Source organism: Bemisia tabaci, chromosome 9 (assembly GCF_918797505.1).
Source record: "Bemisia tabaci chromosome 9, PGI_BMITA_v3".
In the NCBI taxonomy this organism is placed as follows: Eukaryota; Metazoa; Arthropoda; class Insecta; order Hemiptera; family Aleyrodidae; genus Bemisia; species Bemisia tabaci.
Window position 1 is genome coordinate 145,088 of NC_092801.1, and position 18,376 is coordinate 163,463.

General features: G+C 39.9%; 1 protein-coding gene across 1 annotated transcript in view; it reads left to right on the forward strand.

The window, feature by feature from the left end:
• The window catches only part of HGTX (HGTX homeodomain transcription factor), a 79,884-nt gene extending 62,172 nt beyond the window's left edge, over window positions 1-17,712 (forward strand). The window contains exon 3 of the mRNA XM_019054393.2: window positions 14,485-17,712. Within this exon, the coding sequence (XP_018909938.1) occupies window positions 14,485-14,670 (186 nt within the window). The 3' untranslated portion in view covers window positions 14,671-17,712. The remainder of the gene's footprint in view (window positions 1-14,484) is intronic.
• The last annotated feature ends 664 nt before the right edge of the window (window positions 17,713-18,376 follow it).

The following is an 18,376-nucleotide window of genomic DNA, read 5'->3' on the forward strand; positions in this document are numbered from 1 at the left end:
TGAGAGAAAGACTTATCCACTAGGAATAAAAAAAAAAAAAAAAAAAAAACAAGACGACGGTTCCAACGTTAAGACGTTGGAGAACGTTCACCGTAACACCTCGTCAATTTATTCTTTTTTTTATTATTAAAAAATGAATGTTAGCGCTTATAAGACTGTGGGAATACTTAATACAGTGCGTCAAACACCGTCCCGTTGGCTATTGGTGACGGGAAAAAGAAAATATCACACTTCAAATTCACAAATTCTCTTATGATCACCAACAACGCATTCTAATTCAGATTTACAGTAGATCGATCTAGCGGGGGGGGGAAAAAAACTCCGATGTTAAAATGTAAGAGTTGTTTTGCACGGAAGGAAGAGAGCGCTGCAAGACGCTTTTAAGCTAGACGTGGAGTGTAACCTAGGAAACATACATATATGAGGAATGTCTTGTCATCATAGAGTAAAATATAGGGGTCATGTAGAGAAGGGGTACTTGGTACCCAACAATTTTTTTACATCTTCGACAACTAAAAATTTGAACGATGCTTGAAAAAGTCATTAAATAACAGTACGTTGCAGAGTTTTAAAACGTAAATATATTAATTTCTCAAGGACAAGCCTACAGGCATTACAAAAAGTGGACACAACAGGAGAAAAAAGGTAGAAATGGTACTTAAATAAAATTGAGAAACTAAGTATTGCTTCCCGCCACGAAAAATGGCGCCGATTCCCATGGAGCAGTGCGGGCTATTACCAATGGATCCATTAGTAACATACCCGCTGCAAAACGGGCGGAAAGAGCGTACACTACTAACGTGGTGAACGCTCAATACTTCTCGCCCAATTTCTCAGACACTCTACGTATGACAGTGGTCTCATTGTAGATAGTACGTAAAACATTGGATAATTATTTCAAATAGAAAGTTAAAGAACGGTCGAAGATATTAATATTTCTCATATTATCTGGAAACATGACTTACGTGACGATTACACTCTCTTCTTAAAAAAGCCGTTCAATCTCATGTTCAAACATACTTACTTCGATGTACTGATGAAGGGCACATTTATATACAGCTTCGCATTAAAAAAACTTTTGAAATTCGTGCGAACAATTTTCTGGTGCGAAAGTCTTCAAATCTATACGTTAGCTTTTGAAAAATTTACCACGGACAGTGATTCGATGTATTTTTTGAGAACCGTCGAGCCAGTCTCACCCAAAGTGCCATAGGCATTATTAAAAACACAAACAAGGCGCGTCCAAGAGGCGACCGCACTTGTATCGACATATTCTCCGTCTTATTTACATTTTTATTGAAAGACAAAGGGGTCCTTTTCAATTATCTGCGTAATCCCCCAATTACAGCTCTCCGAGTCACCGGTGGTTGGTGGAAGTTACGCAGCGTTGCCGAAACGGCGGAAAATATTTCCAAAAGACCATGGACATCGTACATTTTAAGAGAGATTCCGACAACGGTTTTACCCGCCGCGCCGCGAATGTTACCATGGCGACGGTCTGCCATCTTACCTCCTCGTCAGGACTTCATTCACCCCTTCTTGCCTCCGCGGCGAGTTTGTGTATTTATCTCAGGTGTTGAGCTCTTGTTTCGCTGTTACGTCCGTCGATGTCGCCTCGTCGAAAACTCGCCTATTTTCCTTCTTACAGCCAATGGAATTTGGGTGGGTTCTTGTACAATTTTACAACGCTGCTCGCGCCAGATTTAGCTTCGCACTTGTTTGCTTTGTATTACATCGCTCCGGGAGCTGAGTGTCTTGTTAGCGTGATTTTCTCAGATTATAGTGCAAGCTTTTTTTCGGTAGGTGGCGTCGCATTGGCAGTGTCAATTTTCGCGACGGAAATTAAAAGTTTTTAGAGACATGAAAAGTCGATGAACTAACGTTCGTAGCATAATCATGCTGTAATTTGATGCAGTTGAGAAAATAGCAACATCGACAAAAGTACGGAAGTTTTAAAATAATATATAATTGAAACATATATTAAAATTAATTATGCGGTGCGCAAACAAGGCAAGGCAAGAAAAAAAAAACCTAACCTCAAACAATAAACCTAATATATATCATTAAATAAAAATATATAGGCAATAGGCTGTGGATATACATACTTTTACTTTATTAGTGAGTTACAAAGTCGAGGCCTCAATGTAAAAAAGAAAGAAAAAAAAAAAGGTTCCGCCCAAATTAGGTAGGTTGCCTTTAAAGGCTTAATAGGTAATTCTTGAAATTTATAGACAAAGCGGTAGAATAATAAGAAAGACAGGAAATAGAGCGATCCTGTTGGTTGAAACGAGTGGTTTTTATAGACTTAGGGGGGATATGATGGACTAACGGGGTTGCCGTTAGTTAATCTATTACTTTTCTCCTGCGTCCATCGCAACCACCCGCTTTCACCAATAGGATCTCCCCATTTTTCTATCGCTTTGTCTATCGATTTCAATAATCAGCCAGCTGACTCTGAGACCCTGCTACATTGAGGCAGAGACAAAAACAGGCTCCCTCCGCGCTCAACAAACGCGACACCCAAACATTCCCGGACAGCGACAAATACAAATCGGGGCAAACATCAGACTCCCGGGTCATTATGTTAAGTAAACGGCTTGCACACAGTGCTGCCTTCCCAGCAAACATCCCCCTAAAATATCCCTCGACAGTGCGGAATTCCCCGAAAAGCACGGCATCCGCGCCCGAGATCTAATATGATATCGTAGCTGTTAATTTAATTGACGTCGGATATTGATGTCGCTAATCCTATTACACTTTGACTTATGAAGCCTGACGGAGCCCGGCCGCCATATGTGACCCCAGCGCGTCGTCACGCTCCGCGAGTCGCGCACCCCCTCTGGCGGTGATTAAAATGAACTTTCCTTGAATAATTTCGTTACGACCCTTCCGCGATTTCATTAGCGGGAATTAGGTGTTTCGCGAGCGTTCGATAACACTCGCGAGTCGTGTTTCGGTGATTTATGGTCGGGAAGTCGGTCGGAGAGGAGTCTTAAAAGCTTCTTGATTAGATTTTAATCGACGCCGATTGTGGAATCGTTCCAGGCTCGGGAACGGGAGCCATGTCTGGTGTCTAGTCGTTCGCCAGTATAGGCGCATCATCCTTTGACGAGGTAAATGAGCCGTTTAGAGCGGAAATGATGTAACTACATTACAAGGAACCGATTCAATATCTCAACGGGGTCCAGTCCATGCATGAAGTCTACCATTTCAGTGTATACTTAAGGTGACTCGATGGCCGCCGTATTTTGTATCTCAACGGCATGCAAAATATTGCATCAATTAATTCTTTGTTTTCAGCTACTCGCATTTTTATCGAATGGTTAGATCGCATTTTGGTGTCACGAGACTAAAATGTTCATTCACCAATTTGACAAACAAATTCACGTAATAAAGGCAGGGTTCTTTTAGAGAAGAAACATCACATTTGATACTGATATTGAAACTGCACTCAAATGTGACATCGCTCCGGCCTCAAAAAAAAAAAAAAAAAAAAAAAAAAAAAAAAAAAAATAAAAAAAACCCTGCCTTCATTGTGAGAGAACACGATCGAAAATCCACGAAAATTCAAATGTGGACGATGGAGTGAAGATACACTATCCCTCCTCTCAACGGCTCAATTATCCATTTGTCTGCTCATTTCATTACACGCCCGATCCAGGAACGCCCAACAGGATAATCCAACAATGCACCCGCGACAAATCCCCACTCGCGATTGAGGGAGAAACGGGCGGTTTTTTTCCAGCGACATCAGGTGTCGCCAGCCGCGAGTTGTAATACAAATGCTAATAAGATGCGAGTGATAAGAGCTCCACCCCATTCGACAAGAACCGCGTACGTGGGGTAGAAATCGCGTATGGACTTGAGGTTTTCGCTGGGTGTTGGACGAGGATGATTGCGGTGTTTTCGGGAGCTAGATGCTCCGCCCAGTTCGACGAGAACCGCGTATGTGTGGTGGGAATCGTGTAAGGATTTGAGGTTTTTGCTCGGTGGATGAGGATGATTGCGGTGTTTTCGGTAGCAGGGTGCGGTCGCGGGAGGGACCTCGGGAGCGCGAGCGCAGCTTGGAGTAAAATTGATGAATTGGCGAGCCGCTAAAAGTGTCATTTGTCAATTCCGCCCCGATTTAAACATCGACACGCCGCAGCCTCCCTGACCAGCCTTGTAGCCAAATCGTGGAATATCGTTAATTTACCCCTCAGAGTAGACCACTCCACTAGACAAGGTACGACTTTAAGCACTCTGATGTATGGGTCACTGACCATCAGTCAGATCAGGCATTTTATCAAATTCCTGCATAGACAGGTAGTTAAATTTTAAATACTTACGAAATTTTGTAAAATAGCGGAAAAATCACGAATTTTTAGTATGTTTGGAACCATAACTGATCAAATCTATTGACTCTTCTTCTTTATATACCTCTTCAAATGCATCTCATATATTTTAATGTTACAATATTACAAATCTTGTATTTTAAGACATGCTGAGAATTTCAAGATAAATGTTCGTCCAGAAGCTAAAAATCGTTCAAAATAGTATTGTTTAATGCACATTTTTATATAATATTTTTTTAGCAAGAGAAATGTATTTTTTGTCCAAAATCAGGATGAGAATCTGAATTTTAATCTAAGTCAGAATATTTGACCAAATTTCGATTTTACCATTTGCCTGCGACATATGAGTCCTCTTCAAAATTTCACGTAAAAGAAGATCCACGTAACGAAAATATCCGAAATGAACTCCAAACCAAGATATTACCTAACGTTTTTATTTAGCAGCAAAAAACAAAACAAAAAAACCCACTTCACTCTGGACATCCCATCCGGCAACAGATGCCGAAGGCCTGGCGACTTAGCATATCAGTGTTTTTTCATCACTATAAATAAAAACTCGCCACCCCTTAAGCCCTGAGGGTATCCCTAAAATTGCTTTAAAACGCAGGCGGTCTCGGCACATGGAGGCGGGAAGTATTTGCGGGATCCGATGATTTTTTATCAACTGCCTCTGGTTTTTTCATAGGCTCCATTGAAATCCTAACATCTCTTTTTTCCGAGTGTTTCATCCGTTCATAACGTTTCGTCTCTTGATCAGAATCTGTAAAAAGTATTGTGGAAAGCTTATCGGTGAATACTAGAGAAAATGTAGGTAAGCTAAGAGTATAAGTGGATGATTCAGGTAAAAAACGGCATTATTAATTTATAGCTTCTGAAAGTGGGTGATCAATGTTATGGATTAAATTTTGCAATAGAGAACTATTATTGCTGGTCTATCCACAAAAGCTCCTATCTATGTAGGGAAAGTAATGGCACATATGTTGTTTCTGAAGTGAGTCAGAAATTGTAGTTCCTTATAACAAAATATAGTCCATATCAGAGAGTGAGCGTGCATCGATTAAAATTGAAAATTGCATCAATCGTCGGTGTAAAAACTATGAAATTGATTCACAAATTACCAAGTTCTTAGTGAAATAATGGAAATTAACACCTAAATAGTCAAGTAAATGTCACATTTTTCAAATTCTTCAAGAGCACTAGGGCTGAAAGGTAACTTTTTTAGGACGTTCAAATAACTCTTTTATAACTGGTTGAGTTGCATTAGATTATGACTTTTCTACAAGTAAATAAACCCATTCTGGTAGGACAATTTCTCGTATTCCAGACGAGAGCGTGGCTACACCTGACCATTGCAAAATTTTTACTCACAAATTTTATTTTCAATAGGAAATTCTTAGGCACTAACTGGCAATGTAAATGATTTTTCTTTTGATCACACGCGTAAAATCAGAAAAATTTCGGACAGAAATTGCAAAGTAATATATTGTCATAAAAAATTGAAGTATCGGAGTGAATTTTGTAACTTCCGTTTGGAGGTAGTGTTGTCCAGAGGTAGAGAAAGACCCTCTACTAACTTCCTGTCGACAGGTGAAAACTTTTACTCTCGGTGATTTCACATCTCCTTACGGACAATTATGAAGAATCAACGGACATCACTTTTTTTCGGCTATTGATCTACCCCTTAGGTAGATGATGAGCTTCGGGTGACGTAATAGGCCAAAGAAGTTGATCGAAATTTGAATTTTTTGCAAAACAATATCCTGAAAGCGTTGGTAAACAGCCACCTAGTGGTTAGGTCAACGGTTGCAGAATGTTGGAGTTCCGAGAGTAAAAGGTACCGTAATTGCCAAAACACCAATGAATAGCACGTATACCTATATTGGGAGAGTATGAACATGTCAAAATATCGCCATATTTTCGGCGCACTTAGGGCTTAAAAGGGCAACCAACCTACTAACACGGGGCTATCTTTAGATTACAATATCAAACCAAGATGGCTAAAAATGTTTATTAATAAGCCCTCTTCCGGAAAAATGAGTAAATTTATACAAAAAGTAAGTCAAGTACGTAATTTTCAAACAACGTGCCGAAACAATCGTGACAAGAAATCACTATAAATACTTTTAACTCATAGGTTGGTCATGTCTTTTGGGACCCTAAAAGTTTCATGACCTAACCTCAAAATGGCCGACATGTCTGTACTTTGCATGTACAAGTAATCTACAGCAATGAGGAGTCTCTCTTTGCCCTGTTTTTGTGTCAACATGCAATGAGGTCGTCCTGGACTAAAAAGAATGATCTCTCCCAGGCTGAGAAAAATTAACAACCCAAGCCTTAGATTCAACGAGGAGATACCATTCAAACGCCACCCATAAACCCCTAATGACACCGCATTACACGATTGCACCCACCCTCGAAAAACTGCATTCATTGTGTGCGCACCGACTTCGCATTCTGTCGACTCATGCCTCCCTCCGCACTTACAACACTCCGCCCTCACCATAAAATTAAAATAACGACACCCCGTGACATCAAAGATTGATAATAATTTGAATACTCCCCGAAAACTGGTAAGACCGTTCGATAAGCGCAAAACGACAACAATTACGATAAAACTTCCCATGCATAAGACGCGTATCTTGTTTTAAAAACCGTTTGTCACGTCGCAGTCGCGTCAGGCGGGGAGGTTTTAATTGAGCGTAACGTGTTCGTGACGAAACCGCTTAACTCCGATGGAAGCCCTGCGTATGTAGGGGTTTTTAACGGCGTGTGGCATGTTCGTGGCGACTTGAAAATCTACCCCTCGCCCGTTTTAATGCATGCGAAATTTGCTCGTGTCGAATCGCGGCGGGCAGCACTATAATTAACCTTATCGGATAGCATCGGATCGCAGCTTTAAAATCCGAGCGTCCGCCTGCGCCTGCTGGTTGCTCGTGCAAAAAACTGATCGGTGATACGCGTTATTTGAATGCTTATCGGAAATTGAATCTGCAGGGGACCACGGGTGGACCTAATTTCGGCGGCCGAAAATGCGCGGTTTTAAAATCGTGGGCCGCCTCAAACGGCGCAAAGTTAGAGTTAAAGTGGATTTTCGCAGCTTCTATGTGGAGAGGTTATACACGTTGGAATTATCGCAAAATATTCATCAAACTTCAACCCTTTCTTTTTCATCGGGAATTTTTGTGAGGTACAAAATCTCAAATAAGCTGAAAGAGGGAGTTTCCAAACACACATTTGACTTTTTGGGGGTCTCATTTATAGATTACAAGTTTTTGAAGTTGCCTATAGTTTTACCTCTCTGAAGCTATTTTATCCTCATCTCTTCTCTTCATGCAAGAGTCAATTGAAATGATACTACTAAATTGAATCACCGTTGAAATCGTATTTTCAAAGATGACCCAACGTAATGGGGATAAAGTGCAACACATATATTATGTGATTGGAACTACTTACTTTCAAAAAATTATTTTTTTATAGGAGTTGATGTTAATTTATCATAGATAGACAAGCAGGTAGTGGTACAAAATTTTCGGTTTCCGCTTTTTGTTTGGGATAATTAAGATTTTCTGCAATGTAACCAATTTTTGAAAATTTTGGAATCGGATGGGTTTCGAACTGACCAAAATCCGTCCATGTTAACCTTAAGGGGAACCAAAAAAACAAAAAAAACAACAAACCGCGGTTGGACCCAAAAAATCTGTTTTCTACAGTTAAAGGGCAATAAAAACAAAAGTTGTTATTAACTTTCAGATCTAAGTTCCCATGGATTTATGAAATTTTCGGCCTTGGATCGTTTCCGCACCGAAACAAATCGACTTCTCCCGCCTACTTTCCGTCGTTAAACTCGCCACATTTTACCAACCGTGCGACGCACGAATGACACACCGGATCACCACATACCATCGCACCGGTGTCTCTTTTTTGCATTTCCGGTTGTCAAAAATGGCGATAAATAAAGAAGCGATCGGCGGCCTCGGTAATTGGTGTTATGGAGCGGCGATTTATTGTCTCCCGGCTCTTAATCTGATCCCGAGCACACGGAGGGGGGAGGGGGGAATGCCAAACTACGCGAAAAATCCGAGGCGATGGTGGCCCCATCTGGCAGCTGCAGGTCGGAAACTCTTCCGCTCTGCCAACCGCGAATATTAAAATATAAAATAATAAATTTCCGATCGCGGAGCGTCCATAAATAAAGCCGCGCTTTTGACCGCTGTAGACACTTCCTCGTGTTCGTCCCGCGCAATTGCCGAATTTGATAGGTTTCCCGGAAAAATCGACTACATTTTGCGTTAAAGAATTGCTATTTTAAACTCGTCTGTAAAAGCATTTATCACTTGGGAGAAACCAAGCGCTCACGCTGTTCCTGGTGTGAGCCAGAAATAGTGACTCTGAATGGCATATACTGGTCAATTTGTTACAGATAGAACAGGGGGGGGGGGGGGGGGTCGAGAGCGAGGCCGAGAGCGAGGCCAATCTCAACAAATTGTGATTGTTTTTCGGTCATTCAAATAACACTCGGAAAGTTCAGATAAGTTCAGGTCCGCAATGAAAGGGTGCGTTAGATCAAGGGAGTCGAAATTCGTATCCGACGTTATGACCGAACAGTTTAGTATGGTCATGCTAACAAATAATTTCATAGTTGTGTTATTACGAAAATATATTTACAAAACATTATTACAAATGCTGTGAATATGTTTGAAATACAGTAAACTTTCAGAATCCACAAATGGAATTGTGTTCTTTATGATTTAAGGGTTGAAATTATCCGTACCTGAATGAAATCCGCCTATGTTTTCTAAATACGAATGAAGTAGGATTTTGGCCAAACTTTTAAAACGCAACTTCCTTGAAAATACTTGTATGAAATTGACCAGGATACCTTTAAAACTTAGAAAAATTTCAGTGATATAGAAAATATTTTGAACTACGTTTCTAATTTTTTTTTTTTTTTTTTTTTTTTTTTTTTTTTTTTTTTTTTTTTAAATCGTACAATTTTTGATATTAGTATAACAGCAACCTCACAATATATTTTTAAAAAAAAATATACAGTGACGTTTTTGAGTTTAATGACCGCGAATTGACAACGACGCCAACGAGCGCCGAGGATTACTCTTGATACCACCCGCTGAACGCCGAACTGGCCATGCTCGGGATACCGCCCGCGAAACACGCTTTTTAATCCGGCCCAGACATTTTTACACGGCGTTAAAATTCCGGCAAAGTGTGTAATTTATTTATTACCGATGTGAAAAGTATAATTAATGAATACGCGGAGAACATCCCAAGCTCTGCGGTCATAATATATTAACTTTAAACCACGATTAAGTGCGCTTATGTGGGCTCCATGACGTCATGGTACTTGTTTGTCGTATTTTCAAAGTGTGAGCGTGGGCAGAAATAAGCTTTTTTGGGAATAAATGCATGTAATCTTTAAAACTGAGGTGGAATATTTCGACTCTGTTGTATCAAGTGTTTTAAAAACTCTTATTTTTGGATCACTGATTCAGCAAATAATAATTTATTGCAGTATCGACGGTTTTTCTCCTTCCTTCATTATTGTCTCATACCCCACTATTTTCCAATCAAGGACAATTACTCGAAATGTGGCGGTTGATAACAGAATATATACACGAAGAGTACAGATACCTACCTAAAAATGGAGTCCAAAAGGCAAAAAAACTTAGCCAACCTTCTAACATGAAAAATGCCAATCTTCAGATTCCAATGTCAAATCAAGAAGGCCAAGAATGTTCACCAATGAGCGTTTTTCCGCAAAATGAGTGCCTTTATGCAAAAACTAAGTCAAATACACGGTAAACAAACAATAGGTCGCCACAATTGTAACATTAAATCACACTATTTAATTCGATTTGTTAGGTTGACTGCCCGTTTGAGCCATGAAAGCTCCATGACCTATCCTCAAAATTACCGACTTGTCCATATCCTCCCAATACAGATACTCTGTAATAATAATAAAAAAACCCATGGGCGTGGAGTTCGCAATCCATAAAACGAAGTTTCAAGAGAGAGCTATTATATTGGACGAGTATTTTACTCGATTCTTTTAAAATACAGCCTTCTTGATCACGTTTTCTAGCCAAAAAGTCTAGTTTTGTAATTGCCGCGGTAGCCCCGGTCCCAATCTTCGTGGATAATCGAGCCTCTATTGTACGTCAAACTGAGGGGCTTATTCGGCTGGAAAATTTGACCTGAAAATCGAATTCCGCACTTTGTCGTCCACCATCAAAGTTCGTCGCGAAAATCCGGGTCGGAGTCAAGGAACTATAGTCCCAAGTCTTCGGGGAGTGCAAACGACAAACGACGCTGTTTATTGGCCCAGACCGCGTCGGTCGTGCTCGGGGCGTCGCAAGTTTTCCAAGAGCTCCGGTATCATCGAGCTTCGAGCCGCCCTCGAAGCGTGATTTAATGGAGTTTCAACAACTTTTGAAGATGTGATTTTAGACACCCCGCGCTCTACGACACCCCCCTCCCCCTCCCTCCGCATCCCACGCCTCCGCGCGGACTTAGTCGGACGTCGAACCGGATTCCGGAAAAAGTATCGTTGCCAGATCTACGAAAATAAATGTTTTTCGAAAGATTTTTGATCTAAAAAATTAGGGGTCTCATTAATTACAATGGTAAATTCCATTGAATCTAGAGTATCTACATAGAAAGAGCACGGACATGTTGAAATATGAGAGATTAGGGCCTAAAAGAACAGCCAACTTTTGAAAGCGAAAAATGTCACTGCCAATCTTCAGATTTCAATTTTAAACCAAGATGGCCAATAATGTTCATAAATAAGCGTTTTTCCGCAAAAATTAGTAAATTTATGCAAGTACTAAGTCAAATACGTGCTTCACCGACGATGGGTGGGGAGGGGAGACAAAATGATGGGTCGTAACAGTTGTAATACTAAATACACCGGATAATTGGATTTTTTAGGTTGACTGCCGATTTTGGCCTCTAAGGCTCCATGACGCGGTGGGTGCTCTCTGAATAATAGTCTTACGATAACTTAGGTCGAGAAACAATGCATAAAGTTCATCCCGACACAAAGCCAAACACATTAGGTTAAAAGCGCAAGTCTCAAGACAATGTGGACCAAAAAAACAATGCATAATGTCTATAGCAATGGAAATCCAAACACTTCTATACCTGGCACGCTGAAACTAAGCCCCAGAATAAATTCCCGTGGGGTCCCTAATTATCCCTAATCGGAGGCACTGTATGGACACACTGTGAACCATCTAAACAGTCCAACATGAAGCAGCCACCTCGGTCTTAACCCGAAACAAGCTTAACTAGAGGGATTAGGATGCCTCCTGCTAATACGACATTTCGAAAACGGAAATGTGAACCAGGCGGGTTATCTCAGCCGCACGGACTATCGTGTGAATGTTCCCAAATTTTTTCAAATAATGTTCGAATTCTCCGGGAAAACTAGGAATTTTTTCTCTCTGAGCTTTCCAGAAAATTTCACTTGTTTTACCCTAGTCTGGAAGGAGAATACGAAGGAATATGAACGAATGGAATAGTAATAGAAGAAGAAGAAGAGGATGAATAAGAGAAGACAAGGAAAAAGATAAAGAAAGAGGAGATAAAAGATAAAGAAATTAGAAGAAGAAGAATTGGGAGACAAAGAGAAAGAAGAAAAGGAGGGGGGATAAAAAGAGAGTAAAAATTTATTAATTTTCCTGCGTTTTCCTCCTCTTGCTTTCATGCTTTTTCTCGTCGTCTATTTTCTCATTTTCTTTTTTCCCTCTACTTCTTTTACTTTTTCAGGAAAGGCTTTAGAAATTAGGGTGAACACTTTCAAGATAAAGCATAACATGCATATCGATGGCCAAAGTGCATAATCACGAATCTCCTTTAATTCCTGTCATACTTTACTTTTTCATTGGAAAAATAGTCGACGAAATTTCTCAAAAACTGTCTTGGTTTTTTTCTCTCTTCTCTGTTAGTAGAATTATGTGTATGGATCTCGAGTAACCTCAAGCTATGAAGTCGGCTTGCCTTTTTTTGAGAGAAAAAAAAAGCGAAAAAACATCGCAATGATTTGAAATGCGTGACTTGATTTCCGATTGTCAATCGATGTAACATCCATGGCACAAAACATTTCACCGAGGAGGTGGGGGGAATTTGGCAACATTTGAATCCACGTATGTTGTTTTAACTTAGCGCAAGAGAATACCCCCAATCGAGCGAATTAGCTGCACTTAAGACTCAGATTTCGGGAAGCTGGAAGCGGAAGGCGGAACACGAGAGCGGGCCGATCAAGAGGATTACTCTGGCATCTTGTTGCGGCGTCGCGGAGGACTTAGTCTGTCAGTCACTTAATTAATTAATGCAAGGAGCCCGGGCGGGGTATATTATGCGCGGGAAAATTAGCATAATAATGTAAGATGGGACGATAATGTGGGTTAAGTCCAGGCCGCGGCAGCTGCGCGCTCATCCCCGGGATTACGCTACACCAGCGCCACGGTTGCCGCGCGAACTAACAACTCGCCCGAAGTACAACGGTTCGACGGGGGAGTGGGCGAGTTTTTTCCGGTAATCGGGCATCGCACCGCGACTATTCGGCTCATTAAGCTGTTACAAGTTGTGCGTCGGCGGATCCGCCCTCCGAGGACGACCTTTTTCCGCCGTGCAGGGATTTCCTTCGCCGTAATCTGACTCAGAGTCGGGCTCAGCCTCGTCCACTCATTATGTCATTAATTACCGGAAAGAGTGGTTCATGTTATCACTTGCTGTATGAATCTCTTATGCGTTTTCTCTGGGTTGACGTGGACGGGGAAAAAGATTACAGATGAGGGGGTGGGTTCATCGATCGGTCAATGAGTTTCAGGCAGATCCCGATTTCTGAGCAGATTCGGTTCGATGCGAAACTGGGGCGATTTAAAGTTACTGATAAGTTGCGCTTTTTGAATTCCATATTTCTCGGCTTCTGAGTTACTTTTACGCTTTTCAAACGTGCGTGTTCTGCGCGTTATGTACCCCTGGAAAAATGTTTGCGCAAGTGAAAAGGATGTATCCCATTTAGGAGGGTATTTTGGCCCTCACTGTGGTTAAAAATTTAAACAGCTTAAAATAATGTCATGTATGGTCAAATCGACTCTTATTCATCTTCCCTGTGAGAACTTGTCCTTAATAGAGGTGTTTTTGAAAGGTTTTTGCCTGATTTATCAGCGCAAAGTAGTCAAGTTTTGCAGTTTTCTCGAATAATTGCTCATTTTCGGTCCAAAATTAGATTGTTCACGTATGAGCACAAGTGACTACCACTTTCATACTCGAATATGTTGTAATGGGTGAACTGAAGATTAACATATTCGAATATGAAAGTGGTAGTTCCTTGCGCTCATACATGAACAATCTAATTTCGGACCGAAAATGAGCAATCACTGGTAAAAAAAAAAACCTCTTGGACCAATGCCGCGGTGCATTGACTTAAGAGTGCAGTTTCTTGTTGCCGGATTTAAGAGTCTTGAACTCTTGTTTCAAGCGGATTTTGAATTGATTCAAGCGGATTTTGCATTGAAACAAGAGTGCAGACTCTTAAATCCGGCGACAAGAAACTGCACTCTTGAACCAAGAGGTTTTTCTTACCAGTGATAATTATTCGAGAAAACTGCAAAACTTGACTACTTTGCGTTAGTAAATCAGGCAAAACCTTTCAAAAATACCTCAAATAAGGACAATTTCTCACAGGGTAGATGATTAAGAGTCGATTTGACCATAAATGACATTATGCTAAACTGTTAAAATTTGTAACCAAAGTTAGGGCTAAAATACCCTCATTGATGGGACACATCCTTTGTTTATGGTTTAGTGAGCCAACAACACAACCCTGCGTTTTTTTGGTCATGTCTTGTTGCATGGAATAACTTGATAGATTCCTATGTATTTTTTAGCGCTGAGTTCGGGAAAAATATCCAAAAAATTCCACCACGTCAGGATTTTCTGCAAATTCAAAATTTTGGTTTTTATGGGGCAAAAATTTCCAAAAAATTGAATTTTTATTTATTTTTCAATTCAACCATTGATTTTGGTCTGTAGTATCTCTACTAAGTGTAAAATAACCATTGCACGTCAAAAAAAAGCCTCTAATAAGACATTGGCTGGACTGACGGTAGCTTCTGTTTTGTTGCAGGTGTGGTTTCAGAATCGGCGGACGAAATGGCGGAAGAAGCACGCGGCGGAAATGGCGACAGCGAAACGGAAGCAGGAGGAGGCGGAGGAGAGCGACGAGGACGGGGAACTCCGGAGCTCGGGCGCCTCCGCGGGGAAGAAGTTCCGCCGGGAGCTGGGCGCCCACTGCGGGACCCCGCTCATGTAGCAATCAGCCTGGCCCGACTGCGACCAGCCCGTCACCGACGCCCAAGACCCAAAGGCCCACAAGTTCGAGTGAATCCGTGTCAACCGATCTACAATGAGACGCAAACTTTCCTCTCCCGCGAGATAGTGTCACCTGAAAAAGTCTAGTTTTAAAAAAACCCCACTCACCTTCTTGGCTAAGCATAGAGTCCCTTTATACTGAGAGTCAAGACAATTTGAGTCCATTTCTGATTGGTTCCCGTATTTTAGGCCTTCACAGTGTCACAAACGGGAATAAAGATTACATTTTCACCGATTGCAAAGATTATAATCTGGAATGGACCAGGGAATAACGGGTTCGGCAAGGAACAAACGGAATGAGAGGAGGAACGGAGAAGGGCATTTGAGAATGAGCCGATCAAAGATTACGAAAAACATTCAATTTCTGTAATCTTTATTCCCGCTTGTGACATCCATGAGCCGAATTGTCTTGACTCTCAGTATAAAGGGACTCTAGTGTCACCTGAAAAAGTCTAGTTTTAAAAAAACCCCACTCACCTTCTTGGCTAAGCAATGGACCAATTTTGCCGTCCTAAGGAAGAACGCCGTATGAGCCTTCAGGCCTTGCCGAATTTCCTTCGATAAAAACAGAATTTACAGGAAAAATTGTAAATGTTTTCTTCCACAAATTTCAGACAATTTTGTACGCAATTTAATCAAAATATCTGAAAATTTCAAGAGATGAGATACTTCAAAAATACATGTTTTATTAAGGCAAATTTGGCAACTGTCGAATATTCATAAGGCATTCTTCCTTAACACGGCAGAATAGACAAGGTCCAAATTTAAGCATTTGGATATATAATTCTTCACCTAAATTTCACGAAGAACGCGATACGCGCACTGAAAATTACTGAAATCAACTCCTAACAAAGATTATTGATGTTTCTTGATGCGTGAATTTAAACCTCCCGCTCATGAACCTACGCGAATCACATCGCGCACTAAACGATGCATGCTAGTCTCTGCGATATGAAAATCTGGCAACCCCAATCTTGACGTTTTGGCTCAGCTACAGCAAGTTGTTTATAGTTTGAACAACACATGATGGGAAATGAATAGTGCTGGATGGAGAAGCCTGCTAAAACCGTTGTGCGCGATTGGACTCAAGTAGAGCGTTTCTTGCGAGCGGACAGTGCAAATTTCCCCTCACCAATGTAAAATGAAAACGTTGGCATCTTCGCTAGAAGTTGGTTTCGGTAATTTTTGTTGCGCAAATCGTTTTCTACGTGAAATTTTGGTCAGGAAATACGTAACAGAATGCTCAAATTTATACCTTGTCCAGTGGTACATTGAAAGTGCCTTCATTTCTTAAAGTAGGCAAGATTCGATCCCAGGTGTTAGAATTGCGGTATCTCTCTTCTACGTAAAAGGAGTGCTGGACAAGTTATGTGAGATGATGTACACTGAAAAAGTTTACATGTCTTAAACCGTACGTCGCACAGTGGAGCGAGTCTATAGGGATGGTTGGATATGATAAGGAAACTTCTATACTCACTGGAAAAAAGTTACATGGCTCCAGAGTACAGACTCTTGGAAAAATTGGCAAGAAAAAATACTCTTGATTCACGCGGATTTTTGCTTGAATTGAGAGCCTACTCTCTTAATTTAAGCAGATTTTCTTTTGATTCGAACAAAAATCCGATTGAATCTGGAGTATTTTTTTCTTGCCGAGTTTTTTTTTAAATCTGCACTCTAGATTCAAGAGACTTTTTTTTCCAAAGCTTTCAATTCCGTGTATATGAAACGTAGAGGTTCAAAAGTGACTCCGCTGATCTCCTTATAAAATTGCCTGTTGGTAACACCTCTCAAAATGTGTAATGTGATGAAAAAACATCAAAATTTGAAGTTTTAATCAACAATTTCAGATCCACCCTTTCCCAATGGTCCGTCTCACCGTGCACACGTTGTTGGCTGAGAAATTGAAGTGCTTTCGCAGAAGGCAAATTTCGATCCCGGGTGTTAGAATATTGGTATCGCTCTTAAGCAGGAAATGTTGAACCGCTCGTTGTCGGCTAAGAAATTCCAAGTGCCTTCATTTCACGAATTAGGCAAAATACGATCCTTGGTGTTAAAAAAGTGGTATCGTCCTATTGCAAAAATGGAGCGCTCGACATGGTATGAACTAAATTACTCTGTTACACATTTTCCTTTAAAAATAGTAAGTGGAAAATTATTTTCACAACGAAAAATGTTTAATGAACTATGGAAATTCCCGTTAGCAAGTCAGATCTCACAGGTCATGTCCGCATCATTGTAAGTTCAGTCTCATGTTCGGTTTGCAAAGCAGGCCCGTTTAAAATGGTTGCCGTTCGGCCTAAACAAATATATTTTACCAAAGACCCGATCCAGTGCAAATTACTTGTAAAAAGAATCTACAATAAAATTGTAAATACCCTAAAAGTGAATTGTAAAATACAGTATTAATTATTATTTGTATAGGATGATGATGCTAGTTAATTAATTAAAACTTTTCATTTTCATTTTAATTGGCTGCCAGATTCGGTCCCCTTTTTTTCGCAACTTGCTTTTAAAATTCATTTAACTTTTGAGCCTATCAGTTTGTCTGTAACATAGATTTTCAAAATTTGTTGATGCTTAGCGTTGAACGGGAAACAAAGTATCCATTGTCTTTGTTATTTCCTTTGAATACCCGGAGATAATGTGAATAGATTATTCACAACTTTCCTCCTAATTTGGCAGTTTCACTTACCTTTAAACCAAGTATACGAGTTTGATGCAATCTACTGAATTTACTTTTTGAAAAGTTGATTCACAATCGATAAAATCTCAGTCATAATTTTAAGAATATAGTGCTGTAAGTACTTAATTGGAGCGGGGAAAAGTTCCTAAACAAAATTAGGATGCAAATAAAGTTAGTAATGAAGAATGTTTTCAATTGATATGAAAGTTTAGAACATATTTGTTACTCAAAAAGAAGCTCTACGTAAAGTCTCAAAGGTTATTTAAGTTAAAGATTAATTTACGATGTGAAGAAAGAAAATGTTTATCAACATTTTGTCCAATGGTTGAGTTTCTAGAATTTTATCCTCTATGATGATTATTTTGAGGAAAAATGGTATCCGTTAGAAATCCGTGTACTGTCGGCAGCGATTTTTTTTTTTTTTTTTTTTTTTTTTTTTTTTTTTTTTTTTTTTTAAGTATTTTCATTCCGTTTTAGTAAAGGCACTATTTAAAAATAATCCCTTTTCAATTCATTAAATTTTATCACTTAATTTGAAGCAAACACTTTGTGGAAGGAACGAATTAAGACTTTAGTATCGTTACATAGTGCTGCAATACCAGTGGATGTTATCTCCGTGAAATTTTGTTGAAAAGGAAAATACTACTTAAATAATGGCGATTGTTTTAAGTGTTGAATTGTGTTTAAAAAGAAGAAGAATAGGTACTATACTTAAAAAGATAACTACTTTCACTTTAAACTGTATTTGTTTGCGAACTACCTTCTTCCCTTTTCCTGATAAATTCCAGTCGACATAACTGATATAGTTTCACGCACATCTAAGTAACAATCTCACCACATGGACGTTTGAAACGAAAAAGTTCGATATGATTATGTAAATATGTAACTGCCAAATTTCATGTACTTTATTTATTTATTTTATGAACTCAATAAATTGATATTGTTATTGTTGTACTAGATACAT